Raw genomic sequence first — 24,535 nt, forward strand, 5'->3', positions numbered from 1 at the left:
GGTCAGAGTTAACAAAGTTATTTATGAGGGCACCCATCTACCTTCCCTTGAAATATACACTTCAGGAAGTGTTAACCATAAAACTCTCCAGCATTTGAATTTAGAGTCCATCTGCTCTAAATAACAGAACACTAATAAAACACAGAGGTCAGAGGAGAGAGGTGAAGGGAATATCAGAGCACTTTAAAAGAATTTTCCATTACAATGTTCTCTGATGTTGGTTTCATTTTGACTATAAAGATTTTATAACTCATTTTTTGGGTATAGTTGGTTTACGCTGTAGAATGGTCACTGGTTACTCACATTTCTGAAGATAACTCATTTAGTGTGACCTACCTGGTAAATTTGGCAGTGTAACCTGCTTTGCTACAACATAAGGTTATTTGGTGCAGAAGAAATTTTGTGATAAAAGTACAGAAAGATATAGTCAAGACAAACACGTGCTCAGTGTGTAAAAAGAAAGAAAATGAAGGATAACGTAAGTTTCAAATTTGACTCAGGAAGTTCAGATTGTGAATCAGTAATCTAACTTTAAATCAGTCTATGATCATTTTGTTGCCTTATTAATCTGAAGAATTTTGTCAAATGCATTCTTGTTTTAAGTTTCCTGGGTGGTCATTTCCCTTCAACCCACAGGACAGTTTGTTTTGGGGGTGCTTAGTAATACATATAAATTATGTTCATGCCTGTAATAAATCTCACACTACAAAGGCAACTGACAGCTCCATGTGCCGCACAAGGTGCCCTTTCTTTCCACTTGAGCACCTGCCCCCCAAAATGTCTGTGCACGCCACTGACCATCAGCAGGTTGCAATCGGTGAGGCCACGCCAGTGAATTATTGAACCAAAGCATAATGGCATGAACACGATCAATCTGTGGCTCTACTAAGCCATTAAGGAAGCCAACGTTACTTTAATAGTGACCTTCAACTTGTCTTAATGGTTCAATTTAAAATTTACTTTGCTGTACAATCCTTTCAAACCTGACATTATCCCTGTTGGTTGTGCATCTTTTGTAAACAACACTTTTTTTCTTCCACCAAATTTTCCATTCTTCTTAGAAATTAAATTTTGGGTTTTTCTATGCAAAATTAAAAAAGAAAGATCACTTATGTGTAATACATCCATTTAATATAAAACGTTTCACTTTCTGAATTAAATTAGTGAAATAAAACAACTTTTCAATCATATTCTTATTTATTGAGATGCAACTGTAGCAGTAATATTGTGTGTAGAGCAAAAGAAGGTGAAGGACTGCAGCTTCTCAGTTTCACCTTGAAGGCTTGTTATTTGCTTTTTTGATTCCTGTAAATTCCGACTTCCTGTAACTCATTTGAAAAACTCTGTTTTTCTATAACTGCAAGAGCAACAATGATAAGTCTGTGCTATTTTTCTACTTCTTTCAACTTCTGCTGCAGAGTCTCCGAAAACATCTCTTCAGTGCAATTACATCTATAATATAAAGCAAGCGGAGTGTAGAGAGCTAACAATCCATATCTGTGAGCACTGGGGACATCTATCTGAGGTCTGATTCAATTCAGCTGAGGGCTAGCCACTGGCATACATGCATTCCCACTAAGCCGAATGTGAGGAGCTGACGTGCTCTTTGATCAGGTGTCCTACACAACCAGCTGCCTGTTTGGACTTGCTAACAGTCTGTAAAACATTCAACCCTGAGTCCTGAGAGGAAACCTTACAAAAAATGATTTTGTTGTAATGGCAAACTTATTCACAAAGATGGAGGCAAAATCTTATGGCGACAGCATTAAAAGATGCACCCCTCTGGTCTTCAAATGTGTTTGTGGAACAACAAACAGCCTTTGCCTGGAAGATCTCAGACTGCAAGAAGATGTGTAGGGTTCTAGATGGTTTGAGATATAGGCAGGGGCTTGACCACACAGGGGCTCTAAAAGTGAGGACTAAAACTTGAAAATGAATTCTAAAATGTACCGGTAGCCAATGTAAAGACATTAAAACATAAGTAATGTGCTGTCTATTTCAAGTACTGGTTAAAAGCCCTGCACTATTGCAGGCCGTTTTAACATAAAATTGGCTTCACCACACTTTCATTCCAGATACTTGAAATTGATTCATGACTAGGCATATTAGTTAATTAAGATCTTTAATCTTGCGTACATGTAAGTTATCTTTTAAAGGTTTGATTTAAGCCGTATTTTGAGGTTTCAGGGACATTTTTGAGAAAAACCTGGCACTGAACAGTATTGTCACATCTGTCGCTGCCACCTCCTCTACCACACTATTAGCGTAACTTCTGTTGTAACATCTTCTTTAAGGCCATTTTGCGGTATGAAAAAGCAACAGTGGTCACAAAGAGACATGGTGTGTCGGTAGAAAGTTGTTTTTTTAAGGCAGGCTTCAAGTATACAAAGTTTGCCTTCTCCGCATATCCCATTCTGCTGAGGTCTTTCAGTATTTTCTGACATTTTCTCCGAAACATCCAGCGCCATTATAGCCACCCAAAAAACAGTTAGGACAGCTAAGTGGCAGCATATTTGGGGGCCTTAGCTTAATTTCTTGAATTTACATATCTAAAAATGTAATTTTGACTAGTCATAGTTAAGTTTAAGATACCTTGAATTGTAACCCTGGAAGTGTAACACTTCAAATGATGAATCCAGTGACGTCATTTGAGACATATTGAAAGGCATTTTGATTCGTCAAAATGTGATTGAAGATATCTTGAATTGTTTCCCTCACTAGTTAGAATATAAATTCAGATATCTTCCGGATAGTCAAATGTAGTTGGGACAAGATGTGAGAAAATATGAGAGTAGAAGCCAGCAGAATATGGAGTTAACTTTAAAGTTTTTTTGATGTACAAATTTACATATTGTAAAACCTACATTATTGCAATCTACATTGTTAATAATATTTCAAAATGAAACTAAGTGCTTTTTCACTGTTAATTATTTTGGAAAGTTCCAAAGACAATGTGAATGGTGATATATAAAGTATTCCTAAGCACTCAGAAACCATTAACCAGTTTGTAATATCCACACTATCTTAAAACAAATACTCTCAGTAGGAGCACACAAAGAGGTCAAATCAAATCTTTTTTTTTTTTCAAACAAACAAAATCCGACCATCACTATGTTGCCTTCAAGATCCATTAACTGTTAACATTACAGTGATTTACCTGAATCCTTTTCAAAGAAAGAAATCACCGACAAGATGAGGAAATTGATGAATTCGGTCCTTCAACTGGGAGGCAGTGGAGAGCAACAACACACTGCATTACAAGAGACAGACACAACCGATACAAGGGGGCTATTGATGAGTAAATCAGCAGTCTGATTAATGTGACAACCTTTAAGAAAAGGTTAGAGATCCGGAGGGAACTCTGGTGTTTTCAAAACATTCAAAAGAAGCTGAATGGAGAAAAGGGCAGGAGTCAAGCGAGGTGTTAAATTAGTAGAATGCTCCATTTGTTTTGTGTGCTGTGTCTGTTTGAATATAATGAAACTTGCGACACTCTCTCTTTACTATGTGCTCCTGTTTCTAAGGAGAACACATGTGCTGTCTGATTTTAATGCCAGCGTCTCACTTGGAGAGGAACAGGGCTTCAGCTGTCCTGAGCACTTCTGATCAGCACAGCCTGCCTGACTCACTAATGCAACAACTTAAGGCCTGCATGAGACTCCCTCAACAGTCAGACGCATAGCATCCAGCGATTAAGGAGAACACTGAGCCAGTAACTCGGGAGGGACAGAGACAGGTTAGCAGTTAAAACGGGACTTCCTTATTGAACGCATCCAAGTTTCCCTAGTCTAGGCATTGAATCCTATGTTTTTATTGATATGCTGATTAGTGTTTAAACATTTATTACACTCCAAAAAAAAAGCTTGAGTCAAAACAACCAAATTTAGGATATTTTGCTAACCTAATCTGGATAATTTGGACTAATACTGCCCTTGGCTCATTACATACAATAGGGATTGATAATGGGTTTGACGCAGTGTACTGGGTGAGGTTTCCGACCCATAATATGGGCTACAATTATTTTTAATGAAATGGATGACCACTGATTTGAACTTAGCAACTGTGTTACTATAATAAATGACTTTTCAGACACCTCTAATGGCTTTTTTTTTACGAAAAACAACAAATCTGTCACGTTTTCCTGGTATTATTCAATACTTTTGGAGACGTTCTACTCTTTTTCCATAAGCAGCAGGTACCATGGGCCCCAGCATTGTGCAAAAGCACTCACAGGCGACCTAGTCCTTCCACAGCAGTCAGAGCCGCTCCCTCTGCATTCAAACTGCTAATGAATCACGAATGCAAGAAGCTGCCCACCAGTCTGATCCCTTCATTATAGGATGTAAATAGAAAATGTTCTTTGTCTGAAATAAATTTCTGCACTTAATAAAAATCACTGCATTTCAGTTAAATCGTTGTTAATGTAGATTGTATAAAAAAAAGATGCCAAAAACTATTGTTTTACTGTGACTTCTTGAAGGTTCTGTTCTTCAACTCTATTACACTATTCAATACATGCAGATTGACATTTCGACAAATCTGATGATGATGTAATTTAACAATTTCTAGGGAGTTTTAGGACAGCTAATACTTACTTTTCTTACTGAGAAGTTAGTCACATTGTGGAGAATTACTTTTTTTAGTTTAATCGTGCATTAAGAATTGCCGAAAAAATAAAAAAAAACAACCTCATAATTTCTAATAGGACCTTTATTAATATACTGAAACTATTACAATATAGGCAAAAATGTTGATGTTAGCTACTTAATAGCTACTTAAGGCATTATATAGCACCAAATACTTAGCAGGCAAAAGGCTAACCTTATAAGAGAACAAACTTGATCTAATGTGAACTAACAACATTAACACAACACGCTGACATTTACATTATTATACTGGTACCATCTTAGCATTTTTAGTTGCATCCTGTGAAAGAGGTTGAGTGAAGTCTAATCAGGATATTATATAGTTCAAAATGGTCGTTTTCTCTAACCCATCAAACCGGGTCAGTGTTTGCGTAAAACTAACCCAGTATTTATGTTAAAAAAAACCCAGCAGTTGTTTTAGTGTTTGGAAAAAGCACATAGAAAAGAAAAGATGTAAGGATAAATGTTTGTGTGAAGGGTTGAATGTGGCTTATCGCTTTAAAAGCGCAGAGTTGACAACAAGGCCATAAAAAGCAGTTATACACGTGGAAAATTTGGGTGCTCATAATTTTGCCTCTTTTCTGTTTCACACTCCTGCGATTTTGGTCAATTTTTTCCTGACCTTTTTGGTACGAAAACAAGACGCAGGATGTTTTGTACCAATCCTATGTCACTTCGTAACTATCATGCAGACATTTCCTACCTCTCTTGACAACCAGTTTTTGTAGTTTTCTGTAACCTGCCTAAAATGGCAGTTTTTAATCTGGGCCATACAGGCAGGCATTAGAAAGTGGAGCGGACAAGCACCAAATAAATAAATAGAAGATATCTGTCAGTTGTGTTTTGAACAAACCTACTAGTGCTTTTATGCATTTGCAGTAAATAGGGAGTTGGTGCCTCCTGCTTGCTGCTGAGAAGAGGGAGACTACATTTTGTGCTTTTCGTGTATTCTAATTAGTTGGGGGGCTCAAAGAGGGGCTTGGCCAGGGCGACATTCCTGCAAGAACCACCACTGTCTGTGTGTAGTCTACTGTAGGAAAGTGTGGTTATATGACTCACAAGAATCATATCTGCCAACAGGACGTCACACAGTTATTTTGGTTTGATCAAGAGTGATTATCTCTTATTTTTCACCAGAGTCACCTGGTCCACACAAGAATCAGAGCTACAACCCATTTGAGTAGGGTACAATATAAAATCATACAACTGGATTTAGAAATAGATTAAAATGTATTGGTTTAGTCTGTGTGTATGAAATGGTTTGTTTACGGATAAGAAATGGAAGCGGGAAGGTGCAAGATGCCAATGTGTGGGCAAGAAATGGTAATATGAATTGGCAGTGGGGCAAATTGACCTTAAGCAAGCACATTTACAACAACCAACAATTTGTCACCTTTTGAATAGGTTACCACATCTGAGCAGCAACTGAAGAGTTGGTAAAGTGTGGAACAACACACATCCACTGATGCTTGTCTTGTGATTGTGTTTGGCAGTGTTCCATAAATGTCAGCCAGGCTGATTTTAGTTGAGGAACAGGATCTTGCATTAAAAATGTTATCCTCCCACACTAATGGCATCTTGGGGAATTAGCTTTCTTCATTACAACTAGAGCTGCAGGGTTGGGTTTTAAACTGTTGGCTCTTCTTTTTCAAGACATACCACATATATTGAAGTGCTCACATGCAAAATGGAGAGAGCCAATTGGAGTTTGTAATTAATAAGTGCCACCTAGTGTTTAATATATGCGGTTACAAATGCTCAATGGGGATTCCTAATCCCCAATGGCCATATGTTAATGTTATTATATTGATAAATTAAATATTAAATTATTTTGATATTACTGATATTAACTACTATGGATTAAATTCAATTAGTTTTTTTTTGGTCCTAGAAAAGTAGCAATAAAGCATGTTTACTGGAATGAAACTCTTAGATTAATTGCCCCTTAATAGTGCATATTTTATAAAAGAAAAAGAGATAAAACATAATTTCTAAACGAGTTGTCACTTAAAAAGAGAAGGTTTGATGAGATTTTCATTTTTTTAATAAAAGCTTTTTTTTTTACTTTTTTATTGTTGACAGCAAGAGTCACTGCTCATATTCAAACCTTCTACAACTTATATGAGCATTCACATGTTTCATGTTTATTTCTCATGATTTGTATTCTTTTATTCACTCCTTCGCTGTCCTGTGCCACAGTTTAATAAATGGAGGTCATGGTTGCCACGTTGTGAGAATAAATCAGTTTACAGGAAAGAAAAGGGGTTACACACATCACAAAAACAGCTACTTCAAACCTGGGAGGATGCAACTGTTGTTTGTGCATCACCATAACCCAACTATATTCAGTGCCATTCTTGTACTGGCATTGTTGTAGGACCTGGTTTTTCGTTATATCTCACTGTACTAGCCTTCACTCAAAACAACTTTTTGCCCAGTATACATGTATTGTTTTGCTTCTTTTTCTTAGTGGACCCTCAGGCACCCACAAAAAAATAACACCCACCATGCTTGGCTTAAATTCAGCCTAGCGACTTCAAAACACTAGAAACTCATGGCTGAAAGTACACTTTGCTTTTAGCAGCCTGTAATCACAGGGAAGCAGTGGGCTGAAATGGTGTCACTGGAGCTAATTACAGGTAATTAGAAGCCTGTTGTCTTTTTCACCCAGTTTTGGTGAGAATAAAACATGGAAAGTCAACTTCCCTCCGAAATACAAGAATTTAGTAACGGAATACTTCAACTTCCAGTTAAAATACTTTAGTCAAAAAACTATTTAACTAGGCTAGTAACATACAACTAAACTGCTAATTAAAAGGAAATTAATTAGGAAAACTAATAAATAAATATTAACATAATAAAAATTAAACCAATAAAACGATGCAGTGAAATCACAGTTCAGTATGAATATGTATGTTAGAGAGCAAAGCAATGTTTGAGGAATTTGGAAGAAGGGTATGTACAAAATTATAATAATAAAATAATATTTTAAAAGTTATTTGTCAAATTAGAAATCAATAACCCTTTGGACAATTGATTCTTAGTGTTGTGTTAACTAGCCATCACAGTGACTGATTGTGATTGTGTTTATATGAACTATGTGGACATATTTTATGCAGGTTAGAGAGAGGAGATTAAGGGAAAAGACAGAAAAAATGGGTTAAGCTCACATTGAAGGAGTAAAGTAGCTCTGTACCAGGATGTTTCTCAGAGTTTCAGAACAACACCATGCATAGTTGGACTGATTTCAAATTATATTTTATTTTAAAGTCAATTGTGTATAAATGTACATTTAAAAAGATATTTTCTATTATATATATATATATATATATATATATATATATATATTAATAAAAAGAAAAAATCTTCACTGATAGCAAAGTGTACCGGATTTAAATTCCTTAATAAATTCTGCAATAAAATTGATTCTGAGTGTTCAACATTACAAAACAAATCTAGGCTCAGTGGCCTATTAGCATTCAAGCAGTTAAGCGCCACAAAGAAAGCAAAACACAATGAAATAAATAACATTTAAATTGTTTTATCCTCAATTCATTTTCTCTACCCATACTGTGACCCATTCTCAGGAACAGCGGTGCGTCCAACGGCTAGGGACTTTAGCACAAGGGTAGACAACTACAGTCTTCAAGGGCCGGTGTCCTGCAACTTTTAAATGTGTCTCTGCTTCAACACAAATAATTAGATTACTAGCAGGACTCTGGAGAACTTGACTGCATACTAAGGAGGTCATTCAGCCATTTGATTCAGGTGTGTTGGACCAAGGACACATCTAGAAATTGCAGGACACCGACCCTCAAGGACTGGAGTTGCCCACCCAGGTCTTACAGGTCTGATGAACAGATATGGCGGCTGCTCTCGGTCTAGGAACTCAGGCCAGCAACCGCTCAGACGCAGGCGGGAGCAGCATTCGGTTATGCAGTTTCTACGAAGATGCAGTCTTTTAATTGGCCATTGAGGTCCAGAAGATCACGTGCGAGTCTTCCCCCACACCGCTTTGTGGAGAGCTATGGGTATAGAGAAAGAAATGCTGCTGCACATAGAGTTTTGTAGCTCTATGATGTCACGGGGATTCCAGCTGTGACTCCTTCTTCCTGGGAGGAGTCACAGCTGGAATCCTGGCATGAAAATTGGTTAATGCTGTGCATTCTGGGATTCAAAGTTTTTGCCAGTCTATGTTATTCGCTGTGTGCAGTTTAGTCCTTGATTTAACCCATGGCTGGGCCCAAACATAGTGTTATGGCACTGACACTGTGAAACCTACAGTAATATCCCGCAAGTCCAAGCAAGCACAGAACTAGCTACTTAAACCCACTAGCTGGATGGATATTTTGGAAAAATCAGGTGAACTTTCACCATTTACAGCTTGCTCTCTAGTTGTGTTCCTTTATAGAACCAGTCAACAACTGGCTTCCCAACTCTGTTTTGACTGGACATGTAAATAAGCAATTAATGTACGCTGCCACCTTTGAAAAGGGTGGCACCCTGGCCGGTGAGCCATACCCATAAATGCATAAAATTACCACAGTTTAGGTATAAATAATTTTACAATCTTAATTTATTTTTATGTTTTCCAGCTTATGTCTTGTCCTGTATTGGACTGTGGATTAGTATGACTTAACATGAACTTCAAAAAATAAATTGTGTGTAATTGGTGGCACAAAAACATGCTTCAATACTTTTTGCTACATTAAACATGCTAACATCTATCTTTTGTGGCAGATTTTGTCCTTATATTCATGCTGCACATTTAAGGCAGGCTGCAGGATGTTCTGGTGAGCGAAAAACATATCCCCACTTAAGGATCTACTCTATTTCCTTCAAACGACTATGAGACCTCTCCCATTTCAGACAGAAATTCAGACAGAGCTTAAGTACATTTTGCCATCTTCTCTTTCAGTTCCCTTCCCCAGCCTTGCTTTAGTTTCCATTTTTATCTGTACTTTTCACTTCATCTTCCATCTCTGTTTAATGGCCCCTGTTTAGTCTTGCTTCAGTGAAGTAATGCTGTTGGTGTTGCTGCTTAGAGATGAGTGTTCTGGGGCAGAATAAGCTGCAATATGCCTCCTATCCATTATTGATCCGTGATTAACTAGAGTTCAGTGCTGGCTTTATACTTTAGCGCTTATAAAATAGGCTCGCTAAAACGTAAAGATGGAATATGGCTTTGGCACAAGCCTACAAAACAAGACAAGCTGTGCTTTTATCCTGTTGGAAAGCCATGGGCTCTGGTAAACTATTCGCAGTACATCTGGTGGAGAGTGTGCAATGACTGTTGGGCTGATGTTGACGATAACAGAAGACAAAAGTAAAAGGATCCTGTTCCCCATTCACCCCTTTCAACAGCTATCTCTGTCATTCTGGGAAGCACACCACAAGATGGTATTGCAGATCTGCTGATCCTGATGTATTTTGACACTGATGGTGCTCACCATCTGACCTTTGGGCTGTGGAGTGCTCTCAGACAACGCATGTGTTTACATCCCCAGCTTAACAAGGATTCATGCACAGCAAACCAACACCAGGAGCAAAGTGCTAGAATGCTGTTGCTCTTACGAGGGCCGAGATCGCAGCTTCTTGTTTGATTCATACGGGAGCACATTTTTAGCAGTGGCTCTCCTTTGGTACCTCTATGACAAGCCTACAATGTTTTTTTGATCTCCTGCTTCAGACAGCTAGCACTGAACAGTTTTATACCGTGTCAACAAAGCTCTTTTTTAAGATGCCTGGTTCCATGAAATACCTTAGAAAAGTTAGAAAATCCATGAATTTTATATAAGTTAAATGGGGTATATCATGAGGAAGTAGGAAGATCTGTCTAATACAAATTCAGAAACCCACACAAAACATACTTGAATGTGGCACTGATATGAGTCTGAACCTCAAGAACAAATGGAGGGTACCTAGGTTTCCTAAATTTTCACCTTTAGGTGTGACTGCATTGACATTTCCTGCATCAAAAGCTCTGATGGTGCTCTGAGATCTCAGTGCAGCACTCTACTTTACCAACGTGCATTGCTCTCTAGGGGTTTGTCTGTCATTACAAATTCACATGACGCACACACACACACAAAATACATCATCTTGGGAGAGCTTCACCTGTCCAGGCTTTTTTTTCTGTCAGAATGTGTGAGAGATGTTGATGTCATTTTGGAGCACCAAAACGGCTTTTACATGGTTTGAATTAGATATTTGTGCCTTTTTTAACTTTTAGTGTGGGAACCAAATTAAACTGTGTGCACTCCCCCAGTTAAAGGAGTTTGCCACTTTTAAGCCTAAAACAGTATCCAATAAAACAGCATATCAGAGAAAAGGAAAACAGACACAAATCTAGAGAACCACAAAAATTAAAGGATACATTTGTTCAGTCTCCTTGTAGTGGCTCACATATATAGGAACGTAACAGAAAACACATAAACAAATAAATTAGCAGCAAAGAACATTTTCCTTTTTCATACGCATACATGCTTACAGAAACATACCTTCCTGCCATTAATTATTTATATTAGCATCAGAAGTGGCTGAACAATGTGTGTGTATGAGAGTTCTCACTCTAAAACTTTATACTTTAAACAAAGACTGACTTAACTAGTTGTAGCATCTTATTTTAATAATTTGCATGGTTTGCAATACTAAATCAGCAGTCTTTGCGTGTAGCCTTTTGGGAATGTAGATCCTTACCTTAACTCTGACATTTCTTAAATACTGCCAACATTTCCAGACCATGTTCCATAACAGACGAGGTTGGAAACTCATAAAAAAACTGGCATGTTTCCTGTACTCTGTTCAGCCTTCCTGTTACATGCTGAAAGTCTTGGTGTCTCTCACTGTCACACAGCCTGAAAGAACCACAAATGTCTGCATATAGACAACTGTCTCCTTTTAAAGAGGTTCTCACATTTCTGGGTTTCCTCTGACTTAATTTTTAAACACCTCTATCATTCTGAGAACAGCTTACTTTGAGTCTTTTTCACTCAGTCAAAACTTGCTGTCAGTGCAACATGTTAACTCTTATGTATGGATCGGGAAAAATCTTTGGATTTCCAAACAGCCAGCAGATTTCTTGGTGCATCTCTAATTTAAAATAAAAGGAAACTGAAACTTCCTTTCTCGTTTGTGTACAAGCTAGTACTGGCATCACAGCACAGCTAGCTAATGGAAGATAAAAAGTGAAAATGGATCATTATTGATAAGGGAATAAGGCAAAGATTTACATTTGAGGTTTATTTTGTCACTTTTGTTTTTATTTTTTTCCTATGTGACAATTACATTAATAAGCAGATTATTTAAGACTGTATTCTTTTGAGTTGCTGAAAACAAATTCAAAAATATTGGCTTACAGAAAGTTATTTTGGAAATGTGACTTATAGGTCCAGTTATATGCTTGTGGACTATGAAAGTAAGAAAGATAATGTTTCAAAGTACTGATAAATGCTGTGTTTACTGTCATAAGTTCATTTATACTTTTGTTGTGTGCAGCAACTCCTGGAAACACAGTCTCCCAGTCCTAACATATACATACTTATACTAAAATAAGATTGTAAAAGAAATTACAAAACTTGTAAAACCTTGTAAAAACACTGCAAAACATCAGAGATTTTTATTTTGTGTTGAGAATTTTTAGTAGGTTTTGATTTGTCTTTGGGACACGGAAGTGGCTGAATAGACGACAGCTGGTTTTCCCATCCAGATTCTATGACTTCTGACCTCTTGTTTGAAAAGCTGCTGGTGTTCTGAATGATGAGGAGTCTCTGGTGGAGTCTTCCACACCTTGAAAAGCTTTGAGGTCAAGTGCATGTAAGCTAACGGGCCGTGGGTCTTTTGAGTTGTTGTGACCTGTGAGTTGTTTACCTACTCAGCCATCATCTGAGAGGTTGTGGTCACATGAATGCCGGGGACAGTAGACAGTCTAAACTGAAGACACCTTTTAGACGAAAATTGAATATCAATCTTTAGGAATTAAGAAAACATTTACAGATGCTTTTATCTGGATGACTTAGACAACTTTGAACATGAGGGTCAGACATATTTGACAATTTAATATTGTAAATAGACATCTGACCTCTGCTGTGACAGGGTTACTGTAGATAGGATTCTCAGTTAAACATGCTATGGATTCGTGGCACAAAAGCTGAGGCCTCATTAAATTTTAACAATGTTTTGGATGTAGTTGGGTCAGTTTTTCACACTTTACTCTATGGTCCTGAATTACAACTATGCCTTGATAAGCAATTATGCCCTGTGTTGGCAGGTGGAAGCAATGTGTGGAAGGAAACAGTTCTTACTTCCTTTTTATAAAGTTAGTGCTTGGGTCAATTTCCAAGGGCAACATGCAGACACTAACTATAATCATCTAATTAGTGAGACTTTGAGTTTTCCAATTAGCATTCAACCTTGAAGTTTCATATGGAGACAAAACTTACCATCTGTCAGCACAATGCGGGATGGCTCTCTGTGATGATGGTGCACTCACAGCCCTCTAACTGTGTTTGTTTTGGCTGCAGGAACTTCTACTACATCACCATGCTGCGAGACCCAGTCTCCCGCTACCTGAGCGAGTGGAAACATGTCCAGAGAGGAGCCACGTGGAAGACAGCTCTCCATATGTGTGATGGACGCTCACCCACCCAGGATGAGCTGCCCACCTGCTATAGCGGCGATGACTGGTCTGGTGTCACCCTAAAAGATTTCATGAACTGCCCATCAAACCTGGCCAACAATCGCCAAGTGCGCATGCTGGCTGATCTAAGCCTGGTGGGCTGCTACAACCTGTCCTCGATGAACGAGAGCCAGCGCAACGACATCCTTCTGAGCAGCGCCATGAGCAACTTGAAGAACATGGCATTCTATGGCCTGACTGAGTTCCAGCGCAAGACGCAGTACCTGTTTGAGCGGACGTTCAGCCTGCGCTTCATCTCCGCCTTCACGCAGATCAACAGCACGCGGGCGGCCAACGTAGACTTAAGCGAGGTTGTGCGCAGGCGCATCGAGGAACTCAACTTCTTGGACGTTCAACTGTATGAGTATGCGAAGGACCTGTTCCTCCAGCGGTTCCAGTACACCCGGCAGAGGGAGCACCAGGAGGTGCGCTTGAAGAGACGCGAGGAGAGACGCTGGTTGAGGGAGCAAAGGGAGCAGGGCAGGCCGTGGCCGTCCAAACACAAAGGGAGAGTCTTTGAGAAGGAAACTGAAAACGACTTGCCCACCACCACTGAGGATTATACAAGCCAAGTGGTCCGCTGGTGAGACCTCATCGAACAGAGAGCTGCAACAGACCAGATCAGACTCTCTTGTACATGTTAGCACTCTCTTTGTTCTTCAGCATTATGCTGTCTTTGCATCTATCTGTTTTGTCTGATATGAGAGCTTTGTTTCTTTTAGAAAATACTGTCTTTTAGTCTTGGAGAGCCTTTAGTGTCTTAAATTTATAAATGTTGTTCATACATTGTTTTCATTTAACTACTGCCTTAGTTTTACTTTGCAAAAGGATAGAGTGAACAAAAAAAAATCCTGACTGCATTGATTTTGATATTCACACAAAGTTTTTGAATGTCATTGAAGTTAATATTGATGTTCAGACTGTTTTCACTCCAGTAGGTTTATGTATTTGACTAGGAGTTCCAGACATTATAAATGGATGGAGGGGGTAGACTTGAGCATACATTTTTACTGTGCAACAAACATAAAGTGAAATACTTAACTTATCTCCAAAACAAAGCATTTCTTAAATCTGGTCTTCACTTACTTCACTGCCCAAATCTGTCAAAACAATTGGTGAGTCGAACACCGGTTTAAATCTAAGGTCTACGATGAGTAAGTAAATACAAGCAGGTAAGGAAAAATGCAGATCAAGTTGGGTTATGTGTGTGGCTTTCCCCTACCTTTCAACTGCTTCACAAGGATTATGTTGCTTGTAAAGAAATTTCCTAGAGATCAATATAGTGTAGAACACCCATGACACAAATGCCACAAAAGTATGAGATGTCCCAATCAAGGCATTTTTCTACCCATATTCCCTTTTTCCACCAACACGGTTCGGAGCCCGTTCCGGTTCCCAAACGTGATTTCAAAGCAGTAACGTGTTTCCAGTGACGAACAGAGGTTCCAGAGCGCGAACTCTGGTTCAACTCTAGCACCGCAGAATACACGGCTTTTCAGCGCAAACCGCAACGTTACCCGTGTGCTGTTCGTAGCTGCAGACATTAAAAGAAATGAGCACGGTGGCAAAGACGAAGAACCTACCGTATAAACATTATTTACTGTATATGTTTGCAAAACACACTAAAAGCAAATTGTATAACTACTCGTTTCCGTTACACTCTTGGATGCTGAACATATGCAAATGAAAACGTTGTACATACCATTGTTCTTGCACTTAGCCACCGTCTCCTTTTTTGTATTAACTGTAAGTTATGGATGCTTTCTTTTTGCATTAAAATGAATATTGTGCGCAGCTCAGCACGCTCTGTTGTCTCACCACCACGTTGAGTAACGCCCACTGTTGATGACTTGTGCTTGGTTCCCAAAACTGTCGAAACATGCGTCGGCTCAACAAAACAAAGTTTGAAGCCACACGAACCGTGTACTTTCAGTAAATGTGGTTATATAACACCAATACCTAATATTTACCAGGAGGACATCACTTATTTTGGTCATTTTTCATAAAAGCCAACTGATTCTAATGGGAATCAGAACAAGTATAAATGGAAATGGTGTGTAATGCAAAGTTTTAAGAAAATAATATACATTTTTGTGGTTATTTTATTTATCTTTGTTATTTATGAAAATATTTAAATACAAACCAAAATAAACTGGTAAACAATTGTATAAGCACATGTGTTCAAAATTTAAAGTGAATGGGGTGAAACGGCAATGCATTTTACCAAAAAGGGCTGTGATTGTGAAGGGCCAGTGCTGCACTTTAAAGCTACTGAGTTTTCAAGCATATCCATGGCTTTGATTTTAACGAGGCATCGGTCTAGAGCTATCATGACTAATCATATCAGGAATACAAACATCCCTAACAGAAATCATATTTTGTCTGATAGTTTTAAAAGACGAACAGATGGTTGCATGTCACACAAACACAGTATACCTAGAACTGCAGAGAGTTTGAAAATATATATTGTACACATTGAAAAAAGCTCCATGTCTGATTTAGGAGTTCTACTGTTTAACCACCAACATTAAAAGAGTCCAAACTGTTTAATGTTTTGTCAAGTTTAATGACTTCTAATGTTGGAAAAACAAAAAAATATTTTACACAGCTTTTAAAAAGTTATGACATGAAACATTTTATCTGTACCATAACAATACAGTTGAAGTCAGTGAATTTACTTGACAGAAGATGCACAAGGCATTTTTTGCATAATCTCACCTGAGTCCAGATGTCTTCTGTGAATAACATTATGACCACCAGTATTTTGGTGCTGGATCACTTTGGATTTGGAAATCTTAACTCTCCAAAATGGTCAGCCATCTGTTATTTCCCCTTTGAACCTTCTTGAGGTGAGGTAAGTGAGAGACGGGCTCTTTCAGGTATCTGAACCAAGCCCAAAATACTCCTCATTTTTCATTTACTTGCAGAAAAAGCAAATTCAACAGCACACAAGAAAATAAATACTGTTTTTTTTTCTGTTTCCAATTTAAATAATGAACTGTAAATAACATTGAACTATAATAATTAAAATTATTTTAATTTAAAGCATCTCTATAGACAATGTTGTTTGCATGGACCCAACAGAACTAAATTATTCAAAAAATTTGACTGATGCCAGTTTTGTTGTTTACAATATTTTCCGATGTGCAATATGTGGCATCTTGCTAACAGAAGAACCTATGTCTGGTCCATGCATGTTTTTGTAATTTGAAATCATCTTCAGAATCTGGTAATGAAAAAAAAAAAAAAATTATACTTATTAGGTTTTGTTTCAAAATGCAAACCTTACATTGAACTGTAAGCTGTTTTTCTTTTTGGTGGTCAAAAACAGATGAAATTGAAATTTGGATACATTTTGCTTTCATATTTGAAATAATAGATACATAAACCAGTGACAAAGAAAAACGACTAAATGGGCCATTTTCTTACAGCATATTATGAAATGCTCCACATCTCAACTTGTCAGCAAACTACAGTGCTGTAAATATTTGCCTCCCAACATATTTCTTCGGTTTTGGCTTTTTTGCCACACCCACTTGTTTCAGATCATCAAACTAGTTGACAAAAATAATCTGCATAAATGCAGTTTTAAATGATGATATCATTAATTGAAGAAAAAAGCCATCGAAACCAACATTGTGCTATTTGAAAAACTGTTTGCCTCTAAATCTAATAACTGATTGTGTCATCCTTGGATGCAACAACTATCAAGCATTTGCAAAAACTGGCAGAGTCTTAAATGGGAAAGTAATTTTTGGAGGTCGACGCTTCTTTTCAGAATAGTTTCAAACGAGCCACATTTGAGGGTTTTTAGGCATGAATGAATGTTTTAAGATCCCAACACACAGCATTTCAAAAGAGGTGGATTATTGTCCTGCCCACATGATTTAAATTGTCTTGAGGTTAAGGTCACAAACTTTATTAAGGACCAATTGTTCAATCAATTAAAGCAAGTTGTCCAGGTCCTGAGCCTGACCTTATTAAGCAGCCCCCAGGCCATCAAACAATGACTGTGGGCATGATGGTCTTCTTCTGAATTATTGTGTTATCCTTATGCCAGATGTAACAGGACCACTGATTTCCAAAACGGTTCAGCTTTGTCTTGTTAGTCCTCAAAATATTTTCCCAAAAGTATTGGGGATTCATAAGATGTTTTTTTGGCAAACGCAAGGCGGATCTTTGCGTTCTCCTGGGTTAGTCCTTAATGTGCTCTTAGACTAATTTTGCTAGACCAGCCACTCGTGGGAAGATTAACTTTTTGTGAATCTATTGTGTTTATATGTGGATAATACCTTTTGCTGTGGTTTGCTGAAGTACCAAAGCCTTAGAAATGATTTTACTAGATTCATACATGTCACTAACTTTGTTCTTTAGATCGTGAAATCATGAGTTGCTGCTGAGATCCTTAAGCCTTCTTCATGTCCTAAAGGGGTTCCATCCAAGTGATTTCATGGTTTAGGTCTGGCAGTAATCAGGCCTGCATGTGGCTATTAAAATTGAATTCAACGTTTCAAAAAGTTTGGTCAATCATAGTTGATTCATGATTTTACAAGGGAGTGAATTATATTTTTGCATGGGGCCTGGTTGGTTTTGATAGCTTTTTTTTCCTTTAATAAATACAATCATAATTTTAAACATGTTTTTGCATTTACTCGGGTTGGCTTTGACTGATTTCAAGTATCAAGGGGGACAAAAAAGAAAAAAAACTGCAACCATCAGGCAAATACTTTTCCCCAGCAACATAAATACTTCATCCCGGGACATCAATGTCCAGATGTGGTAGCGTTGTTTTTGACTTTGGGCTCAGAATTCAGTAAAAATAACATTCTTTTTTCAAAATACTTATCCTCATCCAAATATATTAACATTTTAGATTTGTATTCATGTTCCTTTTGATCTGTTTATTTTGTGGTTTAACAAAAACTGGACAACACTTTTGAGGTATACATAACAAACTTCCCAAAGTCACAATATATATGTATGCCTGCCCAGAAATAAGGATGAAAAAAACAAATTTTTTGGTTTCTCTATGCTGGAAGTTTTTTTTTTTATATGTTAACCATGAAAAGAAAATCAAACCAAAATTAAATTTCTACTTACCATATCTTAGACCACAAAAAAGTAAAAATTACTTGTATTTCGAATTAGTGTTTTGGATTTTAAAACAAAAATCATATGAACACCTCTGATGAGGACATCCAATTGCCAAAACATGCAATTCTCTACCTGTAACTTTTAACAAGCACTGTATCTGTTGTAAGGAAAAAAAATTAAAGTTGCAAAACTGGTAAGTTGGTTCTTCTTGGAAGAGTTGATAGATATTTGATAAACAATGAATGTCATGAGATGGGTAAATGTTGGTGATATGTGGCCTGACTGGGAATGAGATGATCAGCATTCAGTTGTCATGCCCCTCCCCTGCCACACTGGCTGCTTCTTACATATTTGTAGAGCTGACGGCATCTGCGCTGTGGGCACTGAGAGCCCACTGATGAAAGCAGAGAGCCAAGACTCAAAGACGAAGCCTAAGAGAAGAAGATGGTTGAGGAAAATAAAACATTTCTGTCACTTCTCAGTGCCTGATAGTTTCCAGCCCCTCAAAGCTTGTTTTTAGCTGCTTTGAAAGGCTTTAGTTGCCTTTTTGCTTTTATGTGTCTTATCTCACGCTCATTCAGCACATGTATATCAAATTAAAAGTACAATAAATGTCACCACAGATATCTCCGTCTATAATGTTAATGCTGTTTGTTGGTTTTTTTTTTTTTTTTCCTAATTGCACTTTCTTATGAAATACCTCATGTGGCACAGTTTTGCTTAATTTTGCTCCATCTTGTCTAAATGATTTATCGAGCCGTTGCAGAGCATGTGTTGAATGAATATTTTGTCAGCTAATGGGAAGGTGTGCTTGTATATGCACCTGCTGCTATGGAAGCACTTACATCTGTAGTGTGAGGTGAGAGGAGGAAGTGTGTTGCACATTTTAAATGCTCAAGTGTTTTAAGTGTAGCTCACCACATTATAGGACTGTTCTGTGCATAATGAAGAACTGATGCATTCATGCCATTTTTAACATGGCTGTGGAACAAGAGTTCAAGGTCACCCTGTCGAGTGATGCATACTGGATAATTCAAAATGCTTTCCAGTTTTCTTCCAAAACAACTATACTTTTAAAGGCTTTCCCCTGAAACCCAAAGGTATTATTCTTTTAAAATGAATGAATGAATGAATGAATTAATTAATTAATTAAGCCCTGCGATGGATTGGTGACATGTACAGGGTGTACCCTCCCTCTCGCCCGTAGACTGCTGGAGACAGGCACCAGCTCTCCCGTGACCCACGATGGAATATTAAATGACTGAATAATATAACTCAAGAGGCCAGATGCAGACTTTTTTATTCCTTTAAAAAATAGAAAAACAGTTTAGCTCTACAATGAATGCTCAAACCAGTTTATCCTCTAAACAGGTTATTGACTAGTTCCATAAAGTTTTACACAGACAATGCTTAGAAATTCCAACAAAAGGAAAAGCATGTGTTGGTATTTGAACTTCCCTAGGTTTAAGGGTCAGAACTTGTCATTGAGCAGTTGTTAATGTAATAAAGTACTAGTTTGACTTACTTTTTTCAGGAAAAAATGTCCTTTTTTTAGGTAGAATTGCTACTTTAAAGCTTAATTGTACAGGATATAGTGCCATCTGGTGGTAGACCTGCTGGGAAACGTCACTCATGCTGAGTAACACTAACCTATACTTCATGTCCAAGTGCATTGAAAGAGAGTGGACAAAAATTTTAATTTCTGGAGCAAGTCTTTGGTTTCTTTACATGGTACTGCAGACTAAATATTTCCTCCAAACTTATATTATTTTGTGTGTGTTAAATTGTTTTATAATCTGCATACAGTCTTAATATGCTACAACAAACTTGTTAAGATCAGTTTATATTGGAACCACCTTACTGAGGAAAAGGTTAGGACATCCTGTCCCTGACAGCTGATATTACCGTGGCTGAAATAACTTAAGTGAGACTCTTCTTGTCTGTGATGTTGTTCTGACCTACTCCTTACTTTCAGTTGTGAGATGTTTGAGGTTTGTTTTTACATGTAAAGTCCGTATCAAGTCCCCCCACCCCCCACCCCCCCCCTCCCTAATTTTCCACCAGTGCTTGGTGGATCTGCTGGTATTTTGGGTCTTTTTCATACTGCAGGGTCCAGTTCTGCTTCAGCTTTAATTTTTTTAGATGGCTTCACATTTTCCTTAAACATGGTATAATTCATGCTGGATTCTATGATGATGAACTGAGCTGGACCTGCTGTAGAAAAACCTTCCCAAACCATGACACTTCCAGCTTTATGCTGCACAGCATAATTGTGTAAAGAAACGGGAAACTGCTCAAGCCCTAGTTCTGTTTTTGTTTGTGTCAGTTTGTGGAGCTGAATTTGTTCCTCTTGGCTCAATTTCTGCCAGAATGGGATGCAGACTCTCTGGCACAGAGCCTCAAGGACGTCCTTCTCAAGCAGTTAGTCAGAAGGACACTATTATTCTGTGATTATTTTTGCTTGCAAGCAACCGATGGCCGATAAGAGAGCAATCAATTTCTGCCAATGGATTTCTATGACCCTTTTACTCTGGGCCTCTTTTAATGTTCTCACACGCCGTGGATATGTATATAAGTGTGTTTATGGGAAGCAAAAGCTAAAAATGAAAACAAATAATCAATGAATAAACATTTGGTGTCTTTTATGGATGATATTTTTTTCAGTTGCCATCATAAAACCACAGCATGATGTTAAATTTGCTGTACGTCACCTCTGTGGATTTTACAAATGATACCCTGAAGAATGTCCTTCAATAAGAGAAATGTAATTCACACGATGATGTAAATAAAGTGATGAAGACAAGCAAATATGAGACATGCCACTCTGTAGGGAGTGTTTAATGACCTGGTACTGCCACTCCAATAAATCTCCCTGATGGTCTGATTTATCTGTTTAATTAAAAGGATTTTAACTGTTGCCGAAGAATGGCTTTGTCTGACTGTAATTGGTAACATCTCAAGAGAACTTTCTCTGTGTTTTTTCTGTACATAATAAAAGCCTTGCGATGAAAATGGGTATTTATTCCGCCTTTTTCCTGTCGGAAAATCAACGAAACAAATAAGAGCCATTTTGGGTTGCCGTATGAGAACTCCATGCACCAAACAGCCATGGTGTTATGATGTATACTGTCCTTGTACTGTTAGACTCATAATTTCTGAGTTTGACATTCAAAGCGCTTTGATTTTTTACATTTGTCACGTTACAACCTCAAACTTTATAGTATTTTACTGGGATTTTATGTGATTGTATGTTAGATAAAGTAGTATATAGTTATTAAGTGGAGGAGAAATTATTGATTGATTGATTGATTGATTGATTGATTGATAATGGATGGATGGATCCAAAAGGTTTTACTAGTAAAAATCAGATGAGACCAAATTTAAACTTTTTGACTTCTATGCAAACTGCTATGTGTGGCAAAAAACTAACACTGCTCATCACCCTGAATAAACCATCTCCATGCTGGCACATGGTGGTGGGAGCATCATGCTGTGGGGATGCTTTTCTTCATCATTGACCTTTAGGCTAAGTACAGGGCCATTCTGGAGGACAAGTTGCTAGAGGCTTCAAAACACTACAGAATGTGGTAGAGGTTGTACTTCCAGCAGGTCAATTGCCCTAAACATACTGACAGGTACAATGTTATAGTTTAGATCAAAAAATACTCAGATGTTAGAACGGTCCATTCGAAGTCCAGACCTAAATCCAACTGAGAATTGTCAAGATTTGGAAACTGATGGTAGAGACGTACTCCGACAGCTGTAATTGCAGCAGAAGTTGAGTCAGGAAGGGTCAATACAAATACACACCACATTTTTCAGATTTTTATTTGTAACATTTATTGTAAAAATTTCAAAAACCATGTAGTGTTTTCCTTACACTGTGTTGTTCTATTACATAAAATCCTAATACACTGCCATTTGTAGTGGAAATGTGTAAAAAGATAAAAAAGCATGAGGGGCATAAATAGTTTTAGGCGTTATACTGTAGTTTGTTTTATAAGGTTTATGCAAAGCAATCTCCTATGTTGCTTCTCATTTGAAATTCTCCGACATGATATTTCACAGGAAAAAATGCCTTGCTGAGAGTCATTCCTCATAATCTAAATAAAAACATATTGAGGATAATTATATCTACACATAGACCTACAGGCTGCTCTTCTCATGTTAACAGTGTGCTATTAGATTAACAAATTCTGCTTTTCCAAAGTAGGGTTTTTACCTGAAGAAACAGAAGCTTTATCCCCATATACATATGGTTAGTCAATCTATGCTTATGCTGAGTTAGCTTAATATGGTCTAAAACATAGTATATATTCCAGCTTAGTGTCTAACATGACCAGCTTTCTGCTTTCCTTCAGGTTTAATAGTAAGGATTGCCAGCTCAGCATTTCTGCTGGTGACTGCGGCAAGTCATTTCCATCCAGATGGTATCACCGTGTCAGTGTCAGTCAGATTCAAAGTTTAACCATACGATGTGTATAATGATTTAAAAGGTTTGTTGATAGGCTCTTGGTATTGACATTGTTTTTTCTTGTATTTTATTGTATTCTTAAAAACTCCAAATTGTAAATACAGAGAAAATATATCAGATTGTGACACCTTTAGCTGTACTGTTGAGTGAGTGATGACACCATATCTATAAAAATGCACTGATGCATTTAAAAATATAGAAAATAACTTAGGTTGTTTTAACTTTATTGGAAATGTGCATTGTTTCTCTCAGGATTGGTGGATTTTTTTTATCATTAGTTATTAGTATGTAAACCTGATAATAGAACCCAGTTGATCCAAATGTTATCATGCAAAAATAGTTGGAATTATGCAGACTACTAATCTAATTGCATTTCTAATGCACAGTAATTTTATCCAATCCCTTTTCTTCACAAAGTTGCAATCCTGAATTCTCATGTGAACAGCGCCAGTAAACGACCAAGTCAAGAAATCATAGTTAAGTTATGACTGCCATCTTGTGGTCAGAACCTGTAAATGCTGCTAATCTTTTCGTTATTGATGTACAGGGGTTGCACAATGAAACTGAAACACCAGGTTTTAGACCACAATAATTTATTAGTATGGTGTAGGGCCTCCTTTTGTGGCCAATACAGCGTCAATTCGTCTTGGGAATGACAAATACAAGTCCTGCACAGTGGTCAGAGGGATTTTAAGCCATTCTTCTTCCAGGATAGTGGCCAGGTCACTACGTGATACTGGTGGAGGAAAACGTTTCCTGACTCGCTCCTCCAAAACACCCCAAAGTGGCTCAATAATATTTAGATCTGGTGACTGTGCAGGCTATGGGAGATGTTCAACTTCACTGGTTCGTCCTTCTTGGTGGTTTGCAGACATTACCCTGTATACCGTGGCTCTTGATACATCACAAAGACTTGCTGTCTTGGTCACAGATGCGCCAGCAAGACGTGCACCAACAATTTGTCCTCTTTTGAACTCTGGTATGTCACCCATAATGATATTTTGAGCAAAACTGTGCTCTTACCCTGCTAATTGAACCTTCATACTCTGCTCTTACTGGTGCAATGTGCAATCAATGAAGACTGGCTACCAGGCTGGTCCAATTTAGCCATGAAACCTCCCACACTAAAATGACAAGTGTTTCAGTTTCATTGTCCAACCCCTGTATTTTGAATGGGATGTTTTGGACATTCATATCAGAGGTTATTTGTTTTAAAAATCCAGAAGCGCTACTACTACTACTACTACTACTACTACTACTACAACTTATAACAATAATACATTTGAAAAGAAGCTTTAAGTGCTTCTAAAATTCAGTTTTAGATCCACTTAATGATATTTGTACTGTTGTGAAAACAAATAACCATTTGCCAAAAACAAATAGTGATGAGAAAAAAAAGTTAGTTCATTTTGTTTTCTTTTCTGTTGAGTGGAGTTATGATTGTTTTTTCATTAGTTTCACAATAACTGCTGTGGATTAAATAAATAAATGCATATGTACACAAACTGAGTTCCAAACAGCAACATCAACCATTTGGGTAATAGTATTATTTAATGTGGAAAACATAGAAGAGAATGCACAAAACCAACTAAAGACCACATGGTGAAAAAGTAAACAACAATCAGTGTTAAGGTCAAATAAATG

At 37.6% G+C, this 24,535-nt stretch overlaps 1 protein-coding gene across 1 annotated transcript in view; it reads left to right on the plus strand.

Moving 5' to 3' along the window:
* The window catches only part of hs6st3b (heparan sulfate 6-O-sulfotransferase 3b), a 117,852-nt gene extending 101,979 nt beyond the window's left edge, over positions 1-15,873 (plus strand). The window contains exon 2 of the mRNA XM_047370275.1: positions 13,169-15,873. Within this exon, the coding sequence (XP_047226231.1) occupies positions 13,169-13,910 (742 nt within the window). The 3' untranslated portion in view covers positions 13,911-15,873. The remainder of the gene's footprint in view (positions 1-13,168) is intronic.
* The last annotated feature ends 8,662 nt before the right edge of the window (positions 15,874-24,535 follow it).

The sequence above is a fragment of the Girardinichthys multiradiatus genome, chromosome 7, assembly GCF_021462225.1.
Source record: "Girardinichthys multiradiatus isolate DD_20200921_A chromosome 7, DD_fGirMul_XY1, whole genome shotgun sequence".
In the NCBI taxonomy this organism is placed as follows: domain Eukaryota; kingdom Metazoa; phylum Chordata; class Actinopteri; order Cyprinodontiformes; family Goodeidae; genus Girardinichthys; species Girardinichthys multiradiatus.